Source organism: Adelges cooleyi, unplaced genomic scaffold (assembly GCF_023614345.1).
Source record: "Adelges cooleyi isolate 19-005CV unplaced genomic scaffold, UGA_ACOO_1.1 ACOO_flye_CR_arks_rails_tigmint_CR_PRNA_574, whole genome shotgun sequence".
Taxonomy (NCBI): Eukaryota; Metazoa; Arthropoda; class Insecta; order Hemiptera; family Adelgidae; genus Adelges; species Adelges cooleyi.
The window spans coordinates 13655756-13674974 of NW_026096268.1; the positions used below are offsets into that span (position 1 = coordinate 13655756).

General features: G+C 29.6%; 5 protein-coding genes across 7 annotated transcripts; 3 read left to right on the top strand and 2 right to left on the bottom strand.

Moving 5' to 3' along the window:
* Nucleotides 1-49: 49 nt before the first annotated feature.
* Nucleotides 50-4284, bottom strand: LOC126842655 (uncharacterized). The gene is made up of 3 exons (XM_050579715.1): nt 3921-4284; nt 1538-1910; nt 50-700 (listed from the first exon to the last, which is right to left on the bottom strand). Exons 1-3 carry the CDS (start codon nt 4087-4089, stop codon nt 499-501), a joined length of 744 nt encoding a protein of 247 aa, XP_050435672.1. The 5' UTR covers nt 4090-4284; the 3' UTR covers nt 50-498.
* A 1685-nt stretch (nt 4285-5969) lies between these two features.
* On the bottom strand, nt 5970-7883 carry LOC126842814 (uncharacterized). The gene is made up of 5 exons (XM_050579983.1): nt 7553-7883; nt 7348-7416; nt 7050-7125; nt 6522-6633; nt 5970-6432 (listed from the first exon to the last, which is right to left on the bottom strand). Exons 1-5 carry the CDS (start codon nt 7553-7555, stop codon nt 6249-6251), a joined length of 444 nt encoding a protein of 147 aa, XP_050435940.1. The 5' UTR covers nt 7556-7883; the 3' UTR covers nt 5970-6248.
* Nucleotides 7884-8000: 117 nt separating this feature from the next.
* Nucleotides 8001-10042, top strand: LOC126842812 (xylosylprotein 4-beta-galactosyltransferase). 2 transcript variants are annotated; one of them, XM_050579982.1, is made up of 6 exons: nt 8001-8159; nt 8248-8366; nt 8441-8625; nt 8695-8930; nt 9018-9164; nt 9233-10042. In XM_050579982.1, the coding sequence occupies exons 2-6, from the start codon at nt 8285-8287 to the stop codon at nt 9480-9482; spliced, it is 900 nt and encodes a 299-aa protein (XP_050435939.1). In that variant the 5' UTR covers nt 8001-8159; nt 8248-8284; the 3' UTR covers nt 9483-10042. The 2 variants fall into 2 exon arrangements, with proteins under 2 accessions (XP_050435939.1, XP_050435938.1); XM_050579981.1 differs by lacking the exon at nt 8001-8159 and having other exon boundaries at nt 8166-8366.
* A 1716-nt stretch (nt 10043-11758) lies between these two features.
* On the top strand, nt 11759-13609 carry LOC126843202 (uncharacterized). 2 transcript variants are annotated; one of them, XM_050580575.1, is made up of 6 exons: nt 11759-11871; nt 11977-12178; nt 12251-12611; nt 12676-12770; nt 12897-12985; nt 13075-13609. In XM_050580575.1, the coding sequence occupies exons 1-6, from the start codon at nt 11855-11857 to the stop codon at nt 13166-13168; spliced, it is 858 nt and encodes a 285-aa protein (XP_050436532.1). In that variant the 5' UTR covers nt 11759-11854; the 3' UTR covers nt 13169-13609. The 2 variants fall into 2 exon arrangements, with proteins under 2 accessions (XP_050436532.1, XP_050436531.1); XM_050580574.1 differs by having other exon boundaries at nt 11977-12611; nt 13075-13604.
* A 1027-nt stretch (nt 13610-14636) lies between these two features.
* On the top strand, nt 14637-19020 carry LOC126842702 (protein TRC8 homolog). The gene is made up of 9 exons (XM_050579803.1): nt 14637-15082; nt 15194-15455; nt 15525-15853; nt 15938-16128; nt 16197-16452; nt 16569-16798; nt 17034-17280; nt 17354-17677; nt 18442-19020. The coding sequence occupies exons 2-9, from the start codon at nt 15242-15244 to the stop codon at nt 18559-18561; spliced, it is 1911 nt and encodes a 636-aa protein (XP_050435760.1). The 5' UTR covers nt 14637-15082; nt 15194-15241; the 3' UTR covers nt 18562-19020.
* The last annotated feature ends 199 nt before the right edge of the window (nt 19021-19219 follow it).

The window sequence follows — 19219 nt, forward strand, 5'->3', positions numbered from 1 at the left end:
AAAACTACATAATATTATACTTTATAAACAACGTGTATATTTATTATTGTTCAGCCAATTATTAAACACAGCAAACATAAATAAAAATATAATAGTTAATCTGTTAATGTCTATTTCAGACGTAAAAATGTTTTAACCATTAACAAATTAACAAATGTTTAATTAAAACAAAATTACATAATGTAGTATTAAATTTATTTATACTTTTAAGCTCTCTTAACTAATTATAATTTAATCTGTAGTAAATAAAAAATCTCTTAAACCATTAACACTAATCGAAATTCTTTTATTTGTTTTATCATTATCTACAAATAATTGATCAAGCGATATTGCCACAGCCGAGACGAATACTCAACGTACGAAAAATATTGGCTAGAAAATGTTCTCAAGTAAAAAAAGTTGACAGAGTAATTAGCTCTTAACAATAGATATATTTTACACGTGCTAAAATTATGCATTTAAGTCTGTGTTGCGCATTTTTGATCATGTGTCAAGCCACTACTTTTTAGACTCCGACGTCAAGGTAACGGCTATCGGAAGTCTATCAAAGGCCACCGAACTCTCCATTTCTTCGATTTCTGCGTTAGAAACGATTATGGAAACGGCTCGTTTGATTTTGGCTACTGTAATGGGTTTCAGTTGTTTTACCGTTTGAGCCATGGCGTGGAAAAAAGCATCCACCGAGTCCATATCTTCTAACCTGCAACAACACGACATCGGATTATATATTATCATTTATCAGGCCCTGATTTAGACATTTTGAACCATAAGTCAAAGTATCTTTGGGGGGTACTATTATATTACTATTTCCACTATGAACCACTTTATTGAGTAATAATACTGAATTTTTTTTGAAATGGCAGCCGCCACAAAAGTAATGTTGAATTTTTTCCATTACAGCTGACCCATAAGTACTTATCACAATTTAAATTTCAACCCAAAGGCCAAATTTAAAAAAAAAAACAACAGCAACTCCAGACAGCGTATTAAAAAACCATCTGTGATTTTTATGCTTATGTATTGGTAGTTTTATTTCATTATTGTTTACATCTGCTCATAGCAAACTGTACCAGGTACCTTATGCCCATCGGGTGTTTATTAAATAAATAAATAAATAATATATTTATTATTTATTTATTTATAAATTGAAAATTTACAATTGATATTATTATTACATGTAATGTAAGAATCTATGTTTCGACTATCAATCATGAAAAATGAATTTGTATATTTATTGTTGAGCATTCAATAAGGAAAACTGCAAAAAAATACATAGTTGGTCCAACTAAAATTATGGTTAATGTAGGGACACGATAAATTTCTAGTTGCAATAAATAAATAAATAGTTGGCCCAACTAAAGTAAATGACTATAGTTGCTTTAACTAAAAATGTAGTTGCTGCAACTATTTATTTAGCTATTCCAACTAGAAATTTATTGTGTCCCTATATTAACCATAATTTAAGTTGGGCCAACAATAAGTATTTTTCTCCGTGTTAACTTGAACACATCATAATGGAAAAAACCACTGTGTATACCTGTAGTTAATGGCGGCGGCCTTATACCGTTGATCGCACAAAAAGTGCACGGACCTGTCCAATGCCTCGTGTTCGCTGCAAGTCTTCTCTATGCTCAACTGGTCGTAGATCATGTCTTCGGCGGCCTGTTGATCGTACGGCGGATCGGAATCGGCACCGGGCTTGTCCGTCAGCGACGAGGTCTCTTCGTCCAGGCTGCCGCCCTCCTCGTCGTCCCGGAAAGACACGTGTGGCAACAGGAACGATATTTGTTTCTCCAGCTTGTAAGGTCGCATGGCCGCCGCCGCCGTGTACATTTCCAGCGCCTTTTTCTTTTTCAAATGCCTCACGAACCCGTCCCTCAGCGTTTTCCACCGGACTTTCAACCGTTCCACTGGAAGAGCACAAAACATCAAAATTCCATCACTATATACTTCAATAGGCGCCTCGGCCTTTGACTAACTACGGTTAGTGTGCGTTGCAACTATTTATGCAAGGAGTTGGACGCTTAAGTAAATAGAATAAAATATTACCCTCTCCAGACTTATGCGTAGGTACGGTACGAAAAACAAAACAATATGACAAAGTGGTGAGCACACCCAAGTTCCAACCCCCAACAGCAGCGCAAATAGGGTGGGCTTAGTTCTCACCAAAATACCTTTAAGAGCCCACCTTGAAAACATTCGAGAGTATAGTAATATTTTCTATTTACAGTGAATTGGTCCCTTTTTTTTTTAACAAGATTCAAAACAAGTCCATTTTTTTCAATTTGAATCTGATTTCAATTTTTTTTTTACACGTCTAGTTTTTTTGTTACAATCGTCTACAAAATTGTAAAAAAAAACACAGTTTTGTGGTCTTCTCGTCGTGTTTTGTACGTTTCAATAATTTTCTTTAACGAATTTCAAATAGAGTACCTACTATAAGACAAATGAAATAAGAAACTTCTTATTCTATTTTTTTCTCCGATTCATAACTAATGTAGTTTTTGAAAAACAAAAGAAAATTAATAGTTTTTGATTTGGTCTGTACGTTGTAGCTTTGGAGGCGATTTGAAAAATAAATAAATGTACAAAATTAGTACCCCCAACCTGTTTACTCACATTAGGTTACACGGCTTTTAAAATATTTTCGGTGTATTGTTCCTATAGATTAAGTAAACTGCTGTTGGACCAAAAACTGTTGGTCTACCCGAAACCAACCGTGTTACCGTCTTCGGTTCGCGTGTCAGTAAAGTAAAGGTAATACACATACTTCTAGTATGTAGATAATACCACCGTTTTAGGCGGAAAAGACCATTGGGGATTACGACGGTGAAAACGAAATAATTGAACCCTTAGGCTTTACATAACAAACGACGCATCGTGTTGGAATTTGGGATAAAAAAATATTTTTAAAAAACCGCTCGCACAAATTAAGCATTGTTTAAATTAACCAATGAGGGCTACCGTTGGTCACAAAGCATTTGCCATAATACATAATTAGATCGTCTGGGGGCGCTAATGCCTACGGGCTAGATTTATATAAACAGTATAATTATTATAGTATATTTTTACCTATAGAAAAATATGGTCGAAAACATCAATAACGTGTATAATAATATTGTCGTACGGCGTGTGCCAAAAGTCCAGCGACACTCGAAAATACAGCTTTGAGTTTCGATTCCACGTTGAGAAGGTATTTTTCATCAAAACAGATTAAATTACAGTAAAAAGAAGTACACAACTAGACAGATGTAGTGCGAAATCGAGAGAAACGGAGGGATTTAGCGATGGCTCATGGCGACGAAAACTTTTGGAGAGTACGGTAAAAGCCAAAAAATAAAGAAAGATAATGACAAATATTTTAAATTTTATCACAGGTTTTACTCGTTATTAATTCCAGCTAATTCTAATGATTTGCACTCATCACTATCTGAACGTTGACGAAGTTGTTAAATTAAATTAAATCGTTAAAAGTATTATATTCTAAAACATAATACCTATTAAGTATTTTTTTCTTCGTAAATGTGCGAGGTATTTAACACATGTTTTCCATGTTTAGAAGTAACTATATTAACAGTACGGGGTGAACAGAAAAATATATATACACTTATATAGTATTTGCGAACAAGAATATCTAATTAACCTATCAAGGTCAACTAAGAGTGAGGGAAGCGAAGCACAAGTGTTTAACCCTTAACGTGGCAAGGGCAAATTTTTAAATATAAAAAGAAAATCCAAACAGTAGTATAACCACTTTTTAGGTTAGCCACGGAAAGTTATATACATAAAATAAATGTATCTTAAAAGATACACAATGCCGAGTTCAGGGTTAATCCCTTCAGTTCCGCCACATACATGCAGTACTGTGCACTATGACGTTATAAATGGGTTGTTATACAGGGTGGTATTGTGTCTTTTACCGGCTTGTTTGTCCTGACAACCGACCACGGCGGCAGCCACTTCTTTCCACGCAGCGTTCTTGGCGCCGAAGTCCTTGAACACGTGCATCGACTGATCGTACAGCACCGGTCGATCCCGGACGGCCGCCAACAGTTTCTCGTCGCGCGCTTTGCTGGCCGCCTTTTTCATAGTTTTTGTAATTTTTTTTTTTTTTTTTATGGTAATATTGACAAACGACAATACTGTTCGATGCAGTTGATTTTTTTTCCAAATGACCGATTGTTTTGCTTGAGTTTTTTCAAAATGTTTAACAATTATTTCACAAGCGGCTTATGATCGCGCGCGTTCGCGTGTAACCGCCGAGGTAACTGACGGTCGTGTACTTTGGCGGCGGCGTTGCGCGTCCTCCGCAGCGCAGTCCGGCGTCGGCGTCGTACGTTATTATCTAGCGCAATAGACGCGCGCGCGGTCCCGGCGGCCGCCAGCGTCGCGCAAAACCAACGCCGCGCGCGCGCTTACGCGACTGACTCGCGGACACAGGGTAAAATAAAAAAAAATACCGGACAACAAGCGCGACGCGCAATCGATCCTCGCGGTACGGGGTGGCGTTATGTTCGACGTAACGTCGAACATAATAAAGCCCTATACATTACCTCCACCTATCTGGTGCCCTCGGCCCTACGGCACGCGTTTGTGCACTACGCGCAGCACGCGACCCGGCCGTGCCGACGCGACGCACGTCGTTTCAACCCTCCATTTCAAATCACCGCCGCCGTGTGGCCACGTATTTTATCATAATAATTGTCTAGCACGCGTCACTTTAGTTCCAAAATCACAAGCCAGAAACACAAAAACAATATAAACGATTGATCTTCGCCATTTACTATGCATAGAAATGTATGTTTTGCGGTTTTGCGGGGCGGCTAGCCAAAACCTCCTCACTGCATAAAAACCTATACATTAGTCATTACCATTGCAAACTTCCTCTTAACTACTCATTCCAAGAGTACGTCGGATTTTGTACTAGAGCGGAGGGAGGGTATAGATCATGTTTGTCAGGGGCAGTACTTCCTCTAAGAGGGCACGCAATGTTTAAAATTCATAATTACAATTTTTGAAGTATATGCTTCCCTGAAAATTAAACTGATCGAAAATCAGTCATTCATATTTAAAAGTTTAGGCGGGTTGGGAAGCTACTCATTTCAGTCAATATTCAAAAGATATTAGTTTAAAATTAATAATTATATTATATATATATATATATATATATTTTTTTTTTTTTATATAAAAAAAATTTGTATGACAAAAATATTATATAATATGATTGTACAACGACTACAGCGGCTCCTAAATATACGAAAATGCCTATAACTCATTATTCTCCGGTATGCACGTGAATTGCCTATCTAATACGCCGTCTTATGAAATGCGACATTCAAAGCTCGCTGCCGAGCGAGGGTTGGCGATGCGACCGGCATAGTGCATTAAAGTGCCTTCGATCTTTTTCGAATTTTCTTGGTTTCCATCTCTCAATAATTGTCACCAAATGACATAAAAAGATAACTGGTTACGTAAAACAACTACGCTGTATGATGTTTTAGACACAAATTATTTGTGTTACCCCTATATGTTTCAAAGCTTCTAATAGTTTAGGATAACACACACTAGAGCAGGTGTTGCATCTTTATAGCAATGTTGATTATACTACCATTATATAGAATCTACTTATATTATGTTTTATGAATTTGTTTAAGTATTCGTAGATAATAATTGATGTAGTGTACGTTTTATTTTTTTCTATTTTTTAATAAAACATATCACACATAATTGTTTCAACGTGTTTTATAGAATCTCTTTAAAAAAATAATAACAGGGTAATCATAACAACACTAGTAAGGTCCAATTTATTTAACACGACAATTGAAATTTGCTGTTGATTGAATATAAAAGTTGGATCTTGCAATAGATATATTTTCTTACATATATATTTTTAAACTTTATTTTAATTAGAACAATCCACGAAAACAAATAATATTGATTTACAAATTTATTTTATTTTTATTATCTAGGTACCAACTTATAATATTTAATATTGAAAAAATTGTAAATAAATTAAATTATTAATACATTGAATACAATTTCTCCTTCTATTAAATTGATTTTTAACATAATTATTGGTCATTGGAAAGTCAAACGTCAGTCACAATCACTAGAGCAGGATGATATTATAATGATATAATATGGAGAATATTATCGTCCAAAGACCTTAATAATAATAGTAATAATATAATAATGTATTGGATATGAACAATTAAGTATTTGGTTAATATAAACAAAGTTCAATAATTTCAAAGGATTGAACATCTTTGTAAAAACAAGGTACAACACTGATTATCATTTTTTATGGTTTGTTGCGGCGGTATTAAATCTAAATCCTCTGATTCAATAGAGCCATGGAACTCTTGTAAACTGAAAGTATCACTAAGTGTTTGTCTGCTTTTAGGTCCAGGAAAGAAACTAATTTCGATTTCACTGTTAAGGTACAAAAATGTTAATTCATCATTTAAGACAGCTTGTTTTAATAACATTAATAATAGTATTAAAATAAATTAAAGACATACCTGTCTGATGAGTCCCAATCTACTAACACGGGTAATTTTTCCGACTTTGTAGATTTACTCGATGGCACTGCCATTTGGTTATATTCCATTAGACCAGGTTTGGCGTATTGTTCTAATTGGAAAATAAATTACAATTAATTTCAAACCGTAAAATTATTTTTATTGTATTATTTTGAGCAACTTGTCTACATTTTTAACAATCCATCAAAGTTTCAAAAAAGCGGTGTTCAATTATACAAATAACATATTGTTTACATAGATAATAAAATAAATAAAATTATAGTAACTAATGTTCTTACCTTTAATTTTTTACTATGCTGCTTACGAAAAGTAATGTGAAAATTCAGGATACACTCAAACAGTAAGAAAAATGCAGGTAACAAAAAACAAAATTCTAAACAAAATATATAAAAAATAAATAAATAATAAAATAAAACTGTAAACTAGCTACATTTAAGGGAAACAAAACGAAAACAAAGTTTAATAAAAATAATAAGTGTACTAGTATATTTATTATAAAACAAGTACCTAGTTTTTTTTGGAAAAATGATGGTTTAGTAACCCTCATTGAGCAATCACTTGTATTGCTGTCTTCGTCACTGTTCTATATTAATAAAATAAAATAGTAGTTTATTATAATAATAATTCTTAGTAAGTCATATTAACAATTAAAAAAAATTCAATTTACCACCCTATACAAGTATTTTTTTTTTTTTAACTAATATTTTTGTTAAAAATAAATTAAAATCAAGTTTACAGAAAAAAACATGAAAAAGTAGCTACATGTTTTATTATAGTAACAGTTATCAATAGGGATGTAACTCACCATGATCTTTTCTTCTATAGTCATTGTGTGGCGTTTAGTTGTGTCGCTATCAATACCACTGTCGTCCATCTGGAACACAATAATTTTGTTATGCAACATACTTCAACTTTTTACAATACGGACAGAATAGTTTAGCAATACATTATAATATTAGAATAAGAATTTGTACATGTATATAAATATTTATATATTATTTTGCTTTTACCATGATTTTTGATACAAATATTTTGCAAAAGAACTTATTGAGTTATTGCCAAATGGGTCGAGTTGTTTTAAATATAATTAGCTGTGTTAGCACTTGACTATATCTTTAAAAACCCACGTCGAAACTCGAAAACTATTTTTTTTTTTCATATATATGACTGATGTTCAAAAGCCACACTCATTCGCACTCAATTTCCAAATCTCAATTTTCATAATGCACTGCTCATTGAATTAAGATTAAGGACTAAGGTACAAACAAAGCAAGATAGACAAACCACCTTAGTCCGTAGATAAAGAGTAACATACAATTTAGCGATCTACAAAGGGTGGTATAAACATTGCAATATCCATTCGTGATAAGGGAATTATTTTATCTTGACTATTTTATTATTTAACATTGGTAGTGATAAAAAAAATGATACGATCTTTAAAAGAAAATTATACTATATTTTTTCATTCAGAATTCAGTGAATTTGGAAAAATGTATTTAAAATTGGTTTGTTGTACTATTTAATTTAAATAGCATGACAAAAAAAAACTGAATTCATCGAATAAACTTGTTACAAAAATAGATTTTGTCAAATTACATTTTTTAATTATTGGTTTAAGTAAGTTATTTTGCACAATAAATTAACAATGTTTAATTTACTGAAAAGTATAAATGTGTTTGTAAAAATACAAAATGTTCTACTCAAGTCGGAAAAATGTCTTTCATGAACTATAAGCCAAAACTATGAAGTTTAAAGCAAAAATTTTATTGACCGGGATTATGCTTACTTTGGTCATTACATTGTTATTAGCGTTATTGTATGTCCGTAAGTATACACTACAAGTATTATAGTAACAAAAATATATCGTAACCAAATAACTATTGTTATCTGTTTTGTAGAAGAAGTAGAAAACGGTCGATATCATCGGTTTGCTGAACAACCTGCCAAACAATTTAGAAAAAATAAATTGGCCGTCTTAATACCGTTTAGAGACAGATTTGATGAACTTTTAGAGTTTGTACCACATATCCATTCATTCTTAAGTCAACAAGGTATACCACATGAACTGTTTGTAATGAATCAGGTGACTATAAATTATATTGTTAAAATAATGTAAGACTAACTCATTTGTAAACGTCTTCTGTATGTCCAGGTTGACCACTTTCGTTTTAACAGAGGATCTCTGATTAATGCTGGTTTCAAAGAGATTGTATCGTCGGACAGTATGGTAGATTATATTGCGATACACGACGTCGATTTAATACCTCTTAATCCGCTGTTAGATTACCATTATCCTCCAACCGGACATATTAGCCATATAGCCGCACCTCATTTGCACCCTCGTTACCACTATGCTTCTTTTGTTGGTGGCATACTATTAATTACCAAGTATAAATTCAATAAAATAAATAAATTCATTAAATAAAATTGCTAAATATGTTTTATTATATTATTGTGTAATTTTTTTTTTTTTAGGAAAGATTTTATTCATATTGATGGTCTAAGCAATCACTATTGGGGCTGGGGTCTTGAAGACGATGAGTTTTATTTGCGTCTCAAGGAAGCTAAGATCGGCATTCATAGGCCAGGAAATTTAACAACTGGAATATCAAATACATTTAGGTAACACTTGCAAATACTAGTTTTTAAATTTGAATTAGACTACTAATTATTGTTCATCCTTTTCTTAGACATAATCACGAAAGAACTGTTAGGAAACGAGACATGACAAAATGCTATAACCAGCGTGAAGTAACTAGAAAAAGGGACAGACTCACTGGATTACACGACGTCAATTATATTATAAGGAAAAAACATAATTTACTTCTCGACAATGTCCCTGTTATGGTATTAAATATCGAGCTAAAGTGTAACAGAACAGTTACTCCATGGTGTCTGTGCTCAGATTATGGCACCAAAAATACAAATAAAAAAATTTAAGACTATTTTAAAGCTCAAAGGTATCAATTATTTTGATGTCTTATTTTAAGTAGAATTAAATACTAAGATATGTAATTGTTTTTTAAAAGACTATTATTTTAATTTATAATAATAATTTAATTGTATGCATGTTGGTAATGTAACATGTAAAATATACATACTTATGACTTTTGTTTTTAGCTTCAATGCGATAGATTCTGTTTTTATTTTTTATTCTTGTGTCTGTACCCACGATTTTAAGCCATTGAACCGATTTCTTCGTATAGCAGCTCTTAAGATTAGAAATCGTACCTGAAAGGTACTTTATTAGACTAAAAAGTTCATTCCTTCCCCTTCAAAATTGAGAAAAACACCTGAAAAATTTACCTTTTTTTAAGCTTAAAATTACGGCACTCCATAACTTTTTTAAAAATAGTCCAATTAGTTCTAAATCAGGCCCAACAGGTTTTAATTATTTTAGTGTGGTCACCGAATTGTATTAGAATGTTTGTTATTATAATAAACTATGTTATGAAGTATACTTTTAAGACCAATAGCGATTATTATTTTATCATAGATAGACTATTTAAAATTATTAATTTTTTGTTATGAACAAATAATGTATTGTTTAAAAATATTGAGTCACTATGTTTAAATCAAATTTAGTTTTAATTGTTATTTATTTTCTTTTTAAGCAAATTGACTATTATTTTGTGTGTATAAACTTTTGTTTTATTTTCTCTGATACATTTTGATGATTATTATTTAATACAATTTTTTGATCTCTTTTGTTTTTTGTATAATAGAATAATCTGTATAGTACTTGTTGAATGATTAACACAATAAATTTAATAAAAAATATGTATTAAATAAATAGTGCTTACAGTCAGTGAACAAGTTAAATTACATTTTGCCTAGACCACTTAGATCACAGGTTTTTTGAGAACTGATGTGTACTTGTTATTGATGATTTAATAGTACTTACTCCACTCTTTTTTTTTAGGTAATGCAGATTTTATATTTTATAAGCAACAACAGTAATCATTTTGTTTGCAGCGACAGTGAGTGATATAATGACTTCTGCCTCCCATTTACTACTTGGCAACTTATTAAACTTTGAGTGAGATATACACAAAGACACTGTTAAAAAAATCCAAGACTCCCTATATACAAATAGTGGGCACTTAATATCTTATGACCAAACCAATAATGTGGTTAGCGTTATTTTAATAATTATTGTGAGACAATCTATTGAAAAAGTTATTTTGCTCTATTGAAAGAGAGCAATTTTATGAACACGCTATCTTTAAATGTATATATTTAAAATGTGAAATTATTTAAATATATGTGTTTAAATTAAACTGGTTTATTTGAGAAAAACTAAATACAAATTCAAATTGATAAAAATGAAAGATGTTAGAATATTAACATATTCATTATTGTACATTCAAAAAACAAAAAAATCATCGAGTTTAAACAAATTGCAATGAGTATACTCGTCCTTACCCTTTAACTCAAGTTTCTGACAAAGGCTAAAAAAGTAAAATTATTTTGTAAATGTATTAATGTAACTAATTGGACTGTTGAATAGAAGATGTCAAATAACACTAAATACATTGAAAAATCAACTTGAGATTAATATTTAAATTTTAGTTGGTAGTTAAGATGACGAAATAGTATTTAAAAATGTAGATACTAATTAAGTTCCTAATATTTACTAATTACTTGTTGACAAAAAATTTAAATGGAAAAGTTCTAAGAGCAATTGTTATATTTAGGATTGAATATAGTAACTGTTACTTCAGAAACTTTATTTTTGGAGAGACCGAAATGTCTTTTATGGAAAACATGTACTTAAACATAAATATACATTTTAAAAGGGAAAACGCGGCAAATCAGTTATTTTATACGTAATATACACATGTGTAATAGGTTTAGTATGGGCTCCAAGAATTGGTAAATTAGGAAAGTAAATAAGGGGTTGCTTGGCGACATTAACATACATTTAACTTAATACTTAGTTGAACTTTAATCTTACATCTGAATTGTTTTTTATTATAAGACAAATTATAACTTAATTACAGACAGTAATTGCAGCAAGCAATAAATGGATATATATTTTCAATTAAAAACAATTTTCATTGAATTTTCAACTCAGTTGACAAATTGCATTAGATAAAGACCTAATCAATTTGGATTTGGTGATCGGCGATCGCTTTTATTAGATGAATCATGAAATAATCACATTGAACAGTGTACAAGTGTCTTATCAAATTAATTACCAATTGTCATATCACATTATCAATTGATGTTTTTTGAATTTTAATAAAGATGGTTTATTTATTAATTACTATTTGAACGGTTTTATAAATGCAATAAAAGGAAATTATAGAATGCAAAATTTTAACAGGTAATTTATTTATTATATGCCAGTTAATAATATTTCATATCACTACGTTTTGTCAGAATATAGCCAAACATTATGTGTAAAACGTGTTCTAATTCAATGTTTTAGGGTCAAAATGCCAGATTATAATTCCGAAAGAGCAACCAGTAACAGGAACCCTTACAAAACAGTTAAAAAATCAAAAACTTCCAGGCGACCCAATTCTAAAACCGAAAATTTTCAAAGTTGTAACGAGCCAATATCGGAATTTTCTCCTTTTCAATGGAACCAACCCAGTCAACGATTGTATCCAACAATGTCGGATTCGGCTGTATGTGGATATCCTATACCTATTAATATACCCATTGACCCTCGGTATCATGCATTATATCCTATGTACCAGCCTTGTGTTCCGATTGGATTTGGAAGAGATTACATTGAACCTGATTCACAAACGAGGACAAGGGATCAATTTACTAGTTTGCCACCAATTAACGTTATAGACAATGATTCCGAGATAAAACGCACACATAGTGATCCCGGTTTGAACAATTCAGATGATAAATTCGAATTGATGAGTAGTGAATCTGACCAAGAATCGATTGAAACATGTTATGCTAATGAAATGGCCGAATTAAAAAAAGATAACCAAAGACTTTCTAACGAACTGGAACTGATTAAAATTGAACTACAAAATTTAAAATTAGAAATCTCTAGTAAAAATACCGACATATGCGCATGTGCTGATGCCGGATCCTTTACAAGTATTTTCCAATTAAAATATACAACAGTCACAAATCTATATTAATGAGACTTCTCTACTTTTAGCTATTATTCAAGAAATAAGAGCAGCACATAAACTAATGGAAGAAACTCTAGAATCTAAATTTAAATTACTTATCACAAATATAAGTGATAGTTCAGTAAGTATTTCTACAAAATAAATATGTGAAACTCTACTGAACACATAAATGTTTAAAAAATATAATATTTTTCATATTGTGGTCTACATGTGTATATTATAATATAATTTCATAATTATTTTGCAGTGTGGTCCAACTCAGATGTCTACAATTTATGAAAGATTAGCTAAGTTAGAAAACGCTAATAAAAAAGGGCCCTGTATGAAACCTTTAAGGTATGCTACTCCTTGAATTAATTATTTTTGCTACGTTATATCTTACTGTAATATGAATATTTAATTCATTTTTTTAATGTTTTATTCAGGACATTACACACCGACTCGAATTACAAATTGCACATAAACGATGGCTCACAAAATGAAATTACAAATTCACAATCTGTTGTTACTGATTTATAGCAATGAAAAAAGAAAGTTAAGTGTTGAGTTAAGTTAAGTTGCATGCAAGTTTATAATCAAAATGATATCTTCTGCTCAAAGAAAAAAAATGAGTGTCATTTAAAACGTAAAAACAACAAATTTTCATTACATCTTAATAATACTACAGAAAAACATGATGTATGTTAACCACAATAAACATACATTAAAAAATTGTAATTAAGAGACTATAAGATTATTTAAAAATGACTAAATAATACATACAAGCTTTAAGTTTTCAAAGTCTTAATAATATTAAGGCAATGACCATTTGTTTTTTTTTCATACATTTATACATATTATAGTTATTTTAAGATAAGTTATACTAAATATTCCAATTAGTTTTTTTATAAATAATTATTTTAATAGAGTAACCTATAAAAAAATGTATTTCAATTCTTAAAATATTTTGGACTTGTATTTAAAATAAATATATATATTTTTTATTATTGTAATACATTCCATTAATTTATAATAAAGACATAATTGTAAGTAAATATTATATATAACATGTACTGTAAAATATTTATTTTTGTAGGTAAATTTATTTAAATTAAAAGTTTTAATTATTTTATAAGTAAACTAATGTTATACTTAATATGTTTGAAAGAAATTATTTGTTTTATAGTCTAATAGCCAAAATGTCAGTAGTACAATGTAATTCTTTAATATTGATTAAGTATATAAAAATTAGTTTATGTTTTTTGTTAGTTAAGATAACCTATAGTTTAACCAAAACTGGTAATAACAATTTATTATTTTAACAACCAAAAAAATACATAATATCTAAGGGAAAACAAACAGATATAATAACAAATTTTTTTTTCAAATTATTATAAATTAATAATTAACATAATATTTTGTAATATGATACGATAGCGATACGAAGGGTGCAAATAGTATTTAAAAAGGTGCAAAATATAAACAAAAACCTATTTAATAAAAACAAAATACATTTCTATCATATTATCTTCTTTTCAAGTAATTTATTTCAACTAAAATAGCTAAATTAATGATGTTTTTAAACCTTACAAAATTCAATCTATACATAGGATTGGCCTATTTCAATATTAGTAATAATGAGTTTGTTGGCTATAATAAAATAATACCACAGAATAACTGTTATTCTGTTATAATACTTAAATTTCGGTTTTGGGGGCAACCGATTTTGATTAAAAAAAATTATATTCTAGCAATTAAATAAATGTTTAACTTTTTTAATTATTGAATAGTTTAAAAAAAAAAAAGTTTAATCATTTATTAACAAATGAATCAATGAGAAAGTTTAAAGTTATATATTTCCAAGGTGGATTCATAAATTTATATTTGCAAAAGTATGGTATGAAGCAACAGCTGATTCTGTTATCACCGTATTCCTTACTATACAGTTTTTCTCACAAATATATATTACAATACATTACATACATGTATATGTGGTTTTTCTTCTATTTAGTAAGCATTTCTTATCAACTACAATGTTAACAAACTCCAAGGTATTCTTACTCTAAAGTATTACCATGTAATGTATACTACCGTCATGACAAACAAGAATACATTATATTAATTACTGTTATCTGTAAATGTTAAAAAAAAATGCGCGGATAAACATTATAAATAAGCATATTTAATACAAATAATATTTGTTTTTAGTTATTGTTAAATATTTTAGTTCGCGTTATAGGTTTTTATTTAATTACTCAAAAACTAATATTCAGCCATTCGTGTTCTAGTCAAGGTCTTTAATGCATTAACGATGAACGAAAAATAAATAAGGTATTCTGTATTATTGACATCCTAGGGTTGCAAAAAATTAAGAAAACAGAACTGGTCTACTTAGGTCGTTCACGTTGATAAAAAGAAAAACCAAGAAAGTGTTTTTGACATTATCTTGATCAAGTATGTAAATGTAATCTAACTGGTTTGGTTAATGTTAAACATAACCTAAACCTTCATTTTTTTTTTTTTTTAGCACTGCTGTAACTATTTTAATAATTATATTTTCCGTAGGATTAGTTAATCGTATTTATTAGTTTTGTACCACAAGTAAACTGAAAAATGACACTGTGTAATTTATTGAGGGTTCCCCCCATATTCATCATGGACGAAGTGTTCAAAAGTAGTTTTGGCTTACCAGACATTGCTGAAACGTTATTTCCTATTAATCGTGCTCACCACAACTTGAGCGCCACTCACATGGAAAGTGATGATTATACTCAGTATTACAAAGCTATTCTTCTGTCCTTAGTTAAAATAATTTTATCCTGTCTCGGTGAGTAACACAATATTTTTTTTGAAGTGTTATATGTTTTATGTTTTAAAATTTAAAATTATATTTCAGTTTTTTGTGCTTCGTTATGTTCGTTTGTACTGCCCGCCAAGTACTTATACTTAGTATATTTCCATGCGGTATCAGTATGTGTTGTACTCATATCCTACTGGTCAAATATACAAACTTTAAAAGTTATATCTGGAAAATATGAAGACATCAAGACCGACATTGTGGACGAATTCATAACATGGGATATCAGTGGAATTTTAAAATTATTTACACATAATGAAATATCGGACTTTTTGTACTTAATATGTCGCAATACAATACTACAATGTATTATCTCTTTAGTATTTGATTTCTTACAGACCACTACAAGACATCGCTCTATCTATAAAGTAACTACCTACTTATTTAAATTATAATTTTGTATTAGTATTTATTATGCTTCTCTAAAAATGTGTTATGTATCCTTTTTTCAGATTTTGAGTTTTAGTTTTATCGCTCCAATTTTAGTAGCTCTTGTTCCTGGTACTCAAAGTATTGTAAATACTGCAGCTGTTTTAGCGACACTATTTCCTTTGTTTATTATGATGAAGAATTTATGGTTGAATATTTTTACATTAGTGAATTTAATACAAGATGGTTATCAATATATCAAAACCATTATTAAGTAAGTTCTTTGCACAAAACAATAAATACATTATTATTTAGTCTTGTAATTTATAATTTTTAATATAGTAATTTTGGAATATCTGCGTTGCTTGAAAACGAATGGAATCGTTTGAATATCCCAAATGTTCTCAGAATATTTTGGTCTATACGTGTTCTCGAACAAACATTATATTTACTGACTGACACTCAAGTACAAAATCAGACTATATTTGATGCTGTGAAGTATTTGTTAATAAAAGGTTGTGACACATTTACTGCAGTTTTGGGCATGACGAGTTTTGTTTCATATTTCTGCCATTATATTGGAGCATTTTTCCATTGGGTAAGCCCTGCGCAAATAAGTTAATAAATTTAAACAAGTTTATTGTTGTCCACTATTTAAAATTTATCCGTTCTGAATTAAAACTAAGAAAACTAACATTTTTAAAATGGTTCCAGGTATTACTTACTGATGATGTTGATGATAAGAGCATTGGAACCATTTCTGCAGTATTATTTTATATTCTTGCATTGCAAACGGGATTGACAGGATTAGAACCAGAAAAACGTTTTACACGGCTTTATCGAAACATATGTTTGTTATTTGCCGCATTGTTACATTATATACATAACATTGTTAATCCACTTCTGATGTCTTTAAGCGCCTCACATAATCCTTCATTGAACAGGTAACAATTACACGACAATACATACTTATCAAAGAGTGGGCAATAACCCAGATTTTAAAAAAAAAAAAAAAGTAAAGTATTTAGAGTATGCATTAGCCCAATTAATCTCTATATTTTTGAGTAATTTGCATAAATTTGCTAGGCATAAACAAAATAAAAATGTGCTGTGTTCTTTTGGGTTGGGGTTTATTTTTACTCTTTAAATTTAGATATTGATGATTACGTTTGTTTTTAGGCATTTGAGAGCACTTTTGGTGTGTGCGTTCCTTATAATATTTCCAATTACAATGTTGACATACTTGTGGTCTCATCATTCAATTAGCACATGGTTATTAGCAGTTTCGTCATTCAATATTGAAATAATTATTAAAGTATTGGTATCGTTGTCTGTGTATTCATTATTTTTAATTGACGCTTACCGTACTACATTTTGGGAAAGACTGGACGATTATGTCTATTATATCAAAGCATTTGGAAATACGGTATTTCAAATATTACTTATTAAATTATAATTATCATTTTATCATGTAACTTAAATGTTTTAATTTATTTTAGGTGGAATTCTGTTTTGGTATATTTTTATTTTTGAACGGGGTCTACATTATGGTATTTGTATCTGGAGGTGCAGTTCGTGCATCCATGATGTGTATTCATGCATATTTCAATATATGGTGTGATGCTAGAGATGGCTGGCGGGTGTTTATTAAGCGGCGCACTGCAGTAAAGAAAATCGAATCATTACCAGAAGCAACCAGTAAACAGTTAACCGAACACGATGACGTCTGTGCCATATGTTATCAGAATATGGGAACAGCAAAAATTACAAAGTGCCATCATTTTTTTCATGGTGTATGCTTACGTAAATGGCTTTATGTACAGGTAAATAATCCCTTAATTTAGAATTTTGATACTTTATATAATATTGACAAGAATGATTTTCAAAAATATTATGACACATAATTAAATACCAAAGTTTAAAATGAAGTTTAATATGAAAAATTAATTAAAATACCTCATTGTTAATACTAACATGGTTTGGTTATATCAATTAGATATGTTTTGTTCTCGATATCCAATAATTTCATTACATTATTAATCAATTGCAAGTTCAATGTTTAAAATCTGCTTAAAAATAAAAAAATTAATAAAAACAATAGATCAAATATAAACCGATAATGATCAGATCAATTATTTTTTTATGCCCTAATATCCATGTTTCATCTTGGTGAAATCTGTCGTTTTCGGTGCCAGTGTTCAGATATATCTTCATTGGATATCTTCCATTGAACAGATTCATTCACCAATCTAAGTTTGTTGAAGTATTATTTTTCTGTATTAGGTTTAACACTTTTTATAAATATATAAAAAAAATTAAATAGTGGTCTAAAATATGTGCATTAGAAACAATTTTATTCTCTACAAAAAAAGTATTTACTGCAACATTTATTTTTTTACATTATAAATTATAACTATTTTTCATAATATTAATCATAATTGGTAAGGTAGAATATTGTAAAATTATCTCCGTTAAAATGTTTAATTAACAACACAATACAATGTATGTTGTATCAAATACGGGTACTAGTGTAATATTGTTATTTTAAATATTAAAATTGTTAATTATAAGTTATTATTTTTTTTAGGACCGTTGTCCTCTGTGTCATGATATTCTATATAAAGCCGAACTAGCCAATTCACAACCTCGGTACAATACCCACAACGAACAACAAATCGAAAATATTATCAACAATGATAATTCTTAAAAGCGATCATCAATTGTGATAAGGAAAAAAAGGAATAATACATACATTAATTACAACCACAGTTTATTGGTTATTAATGACTTGACTTTAAGAATCTGATTTAATAAGATTTTATCGTAAGCCGATGTATGAACAGTCTGTGTAAAATACACACAACGTTGTAATTTTGATAAAAAAATTAGTTCATATTATAGCTTAAGTAACTACTTACAATTTGTTTATAGATAATACGAAAAATAACTGTCATATGTGTTTTTCAACTACATTGAGCAGTATAATTTTACAATATGGTAAAAAAAAATGAATATTTTCCACACATATTTTGTCCAATAGGTATTACTAACAATTTTTTTTTTCCAAAAACAAACTTTCTTTTTTAGTTACCTACTGTTTCAATAATAATAAAACCACATATTAACTTATTTATTTATTTTATAAATATATTATCTATGTTCTTATATTTAATTATTTATATTCCCAAAATAAAAATTAAAAAATACTGTACAAAATAAAACATGTGGCATATATTCTGATTAATTATCGGTTAAATTACTAAATAGTTGTATACAACTAACCATTTCTTGTATCAGTGTTAAAAAAAAATATGGTATTTTTAATAAGTTTACCTAGTTTGTAATTATGATGGAAAATGTTTGAC

Bases quoted from the DNA above. Each gene is read 5' to 3' on its own strand.
- LOC126842655 (XM_050579715.1), bottom strand. From the start codon at position 4,089: ATGAAAAAGGCGGCCAGCAAAGCGCGCGACGAGAAACTGTTGGCGGCC. The intron at 1,911-3,920 runs GTAAAAGACACA...GTGCTCTTCCAG, and splicing joins TTGTCAGGACAAACAAGCCG to TGGAACGGTTGAAAGTCCGG. The intron at 701-1,537 runs GTATACACAGTG...GTGTTGTTGCAG, and splicing joins GCCGCCGCCATTAACTACAG to GTTAGAAGATATGGACTCGG.
- LOC126842814 (XM_050579983.1), bottom strand. The intron at 6,634-7,049 runs GTACTTGTTTTA...TTTTCCAATTAG, and splicing joins ATTTTTCCAAAAAAAACTAG to AACAATACGCCAAACCTGGT. The intron at 6,433-6,521 runs GTATGTCTTTAA...GTACCTTAACAG, and splicing joins GATTGGGACTCATCAGACAG to TGAAATCGAAATTAGTTTCT.
- LOC126842812 (XM_050579982.1), top strand. From the start codon at position 8,285: ATGAAGTTTAAAGCAAAAATTTTATTGACCGGGATTATGCTTACTTTG. The intron at 8,367-8,440 runs GTAAGTATACAC...TCTGTTTTGTAG, and splicing joins ATTAGCGTTATTGTATGTCC to AAGAAGTAGAAAACGGTCGA. The intron at 8,626-8,694 runs GTGACTATAAAT...CTGTATGTCCAG, and splicing joins AACTGTTTGTAATGAATCAG to GTTGACCACTTTCGTTTTAA.
- LOC126843202 (XM_050580574.1), top strand. The intron at 12,771-12,896 runs GTAAGTATTTCT...ATTATTTTGCAG, and splicing joins CAAATATAAGTGATAGTTCA to TGTGGTCCAACTCAGATGTC. The intron at 12,986-13,074 runs GTATGCTACTCC...TGTTTTATTCAG, and splicing joins CCCTGTATGAAACCTTTAAG to GACATTACACACCGACTCGA.
- LOC126842702 (XM_050579803.1), top strand. From the start codon at position 15,242: ATGACACTGTGTAATTTATTGAGGGTTCCCCCCATATTCATCATGGAC. The intron at 15,854-15,937 runs GTAACTACCTAC...TCCTTTTTTCAG, and splicing joins GACATCGCTCTATCTATAAA to ATTTTGAGTTTTAGTTTTAT. The intron at 17,281-17,353 runs GTATTTCAAATA...AATTTATTTTAG, and splicing joins TCAAAGCATTTGGAAATACG to GTGGAATTCTGTTTTGGTAT.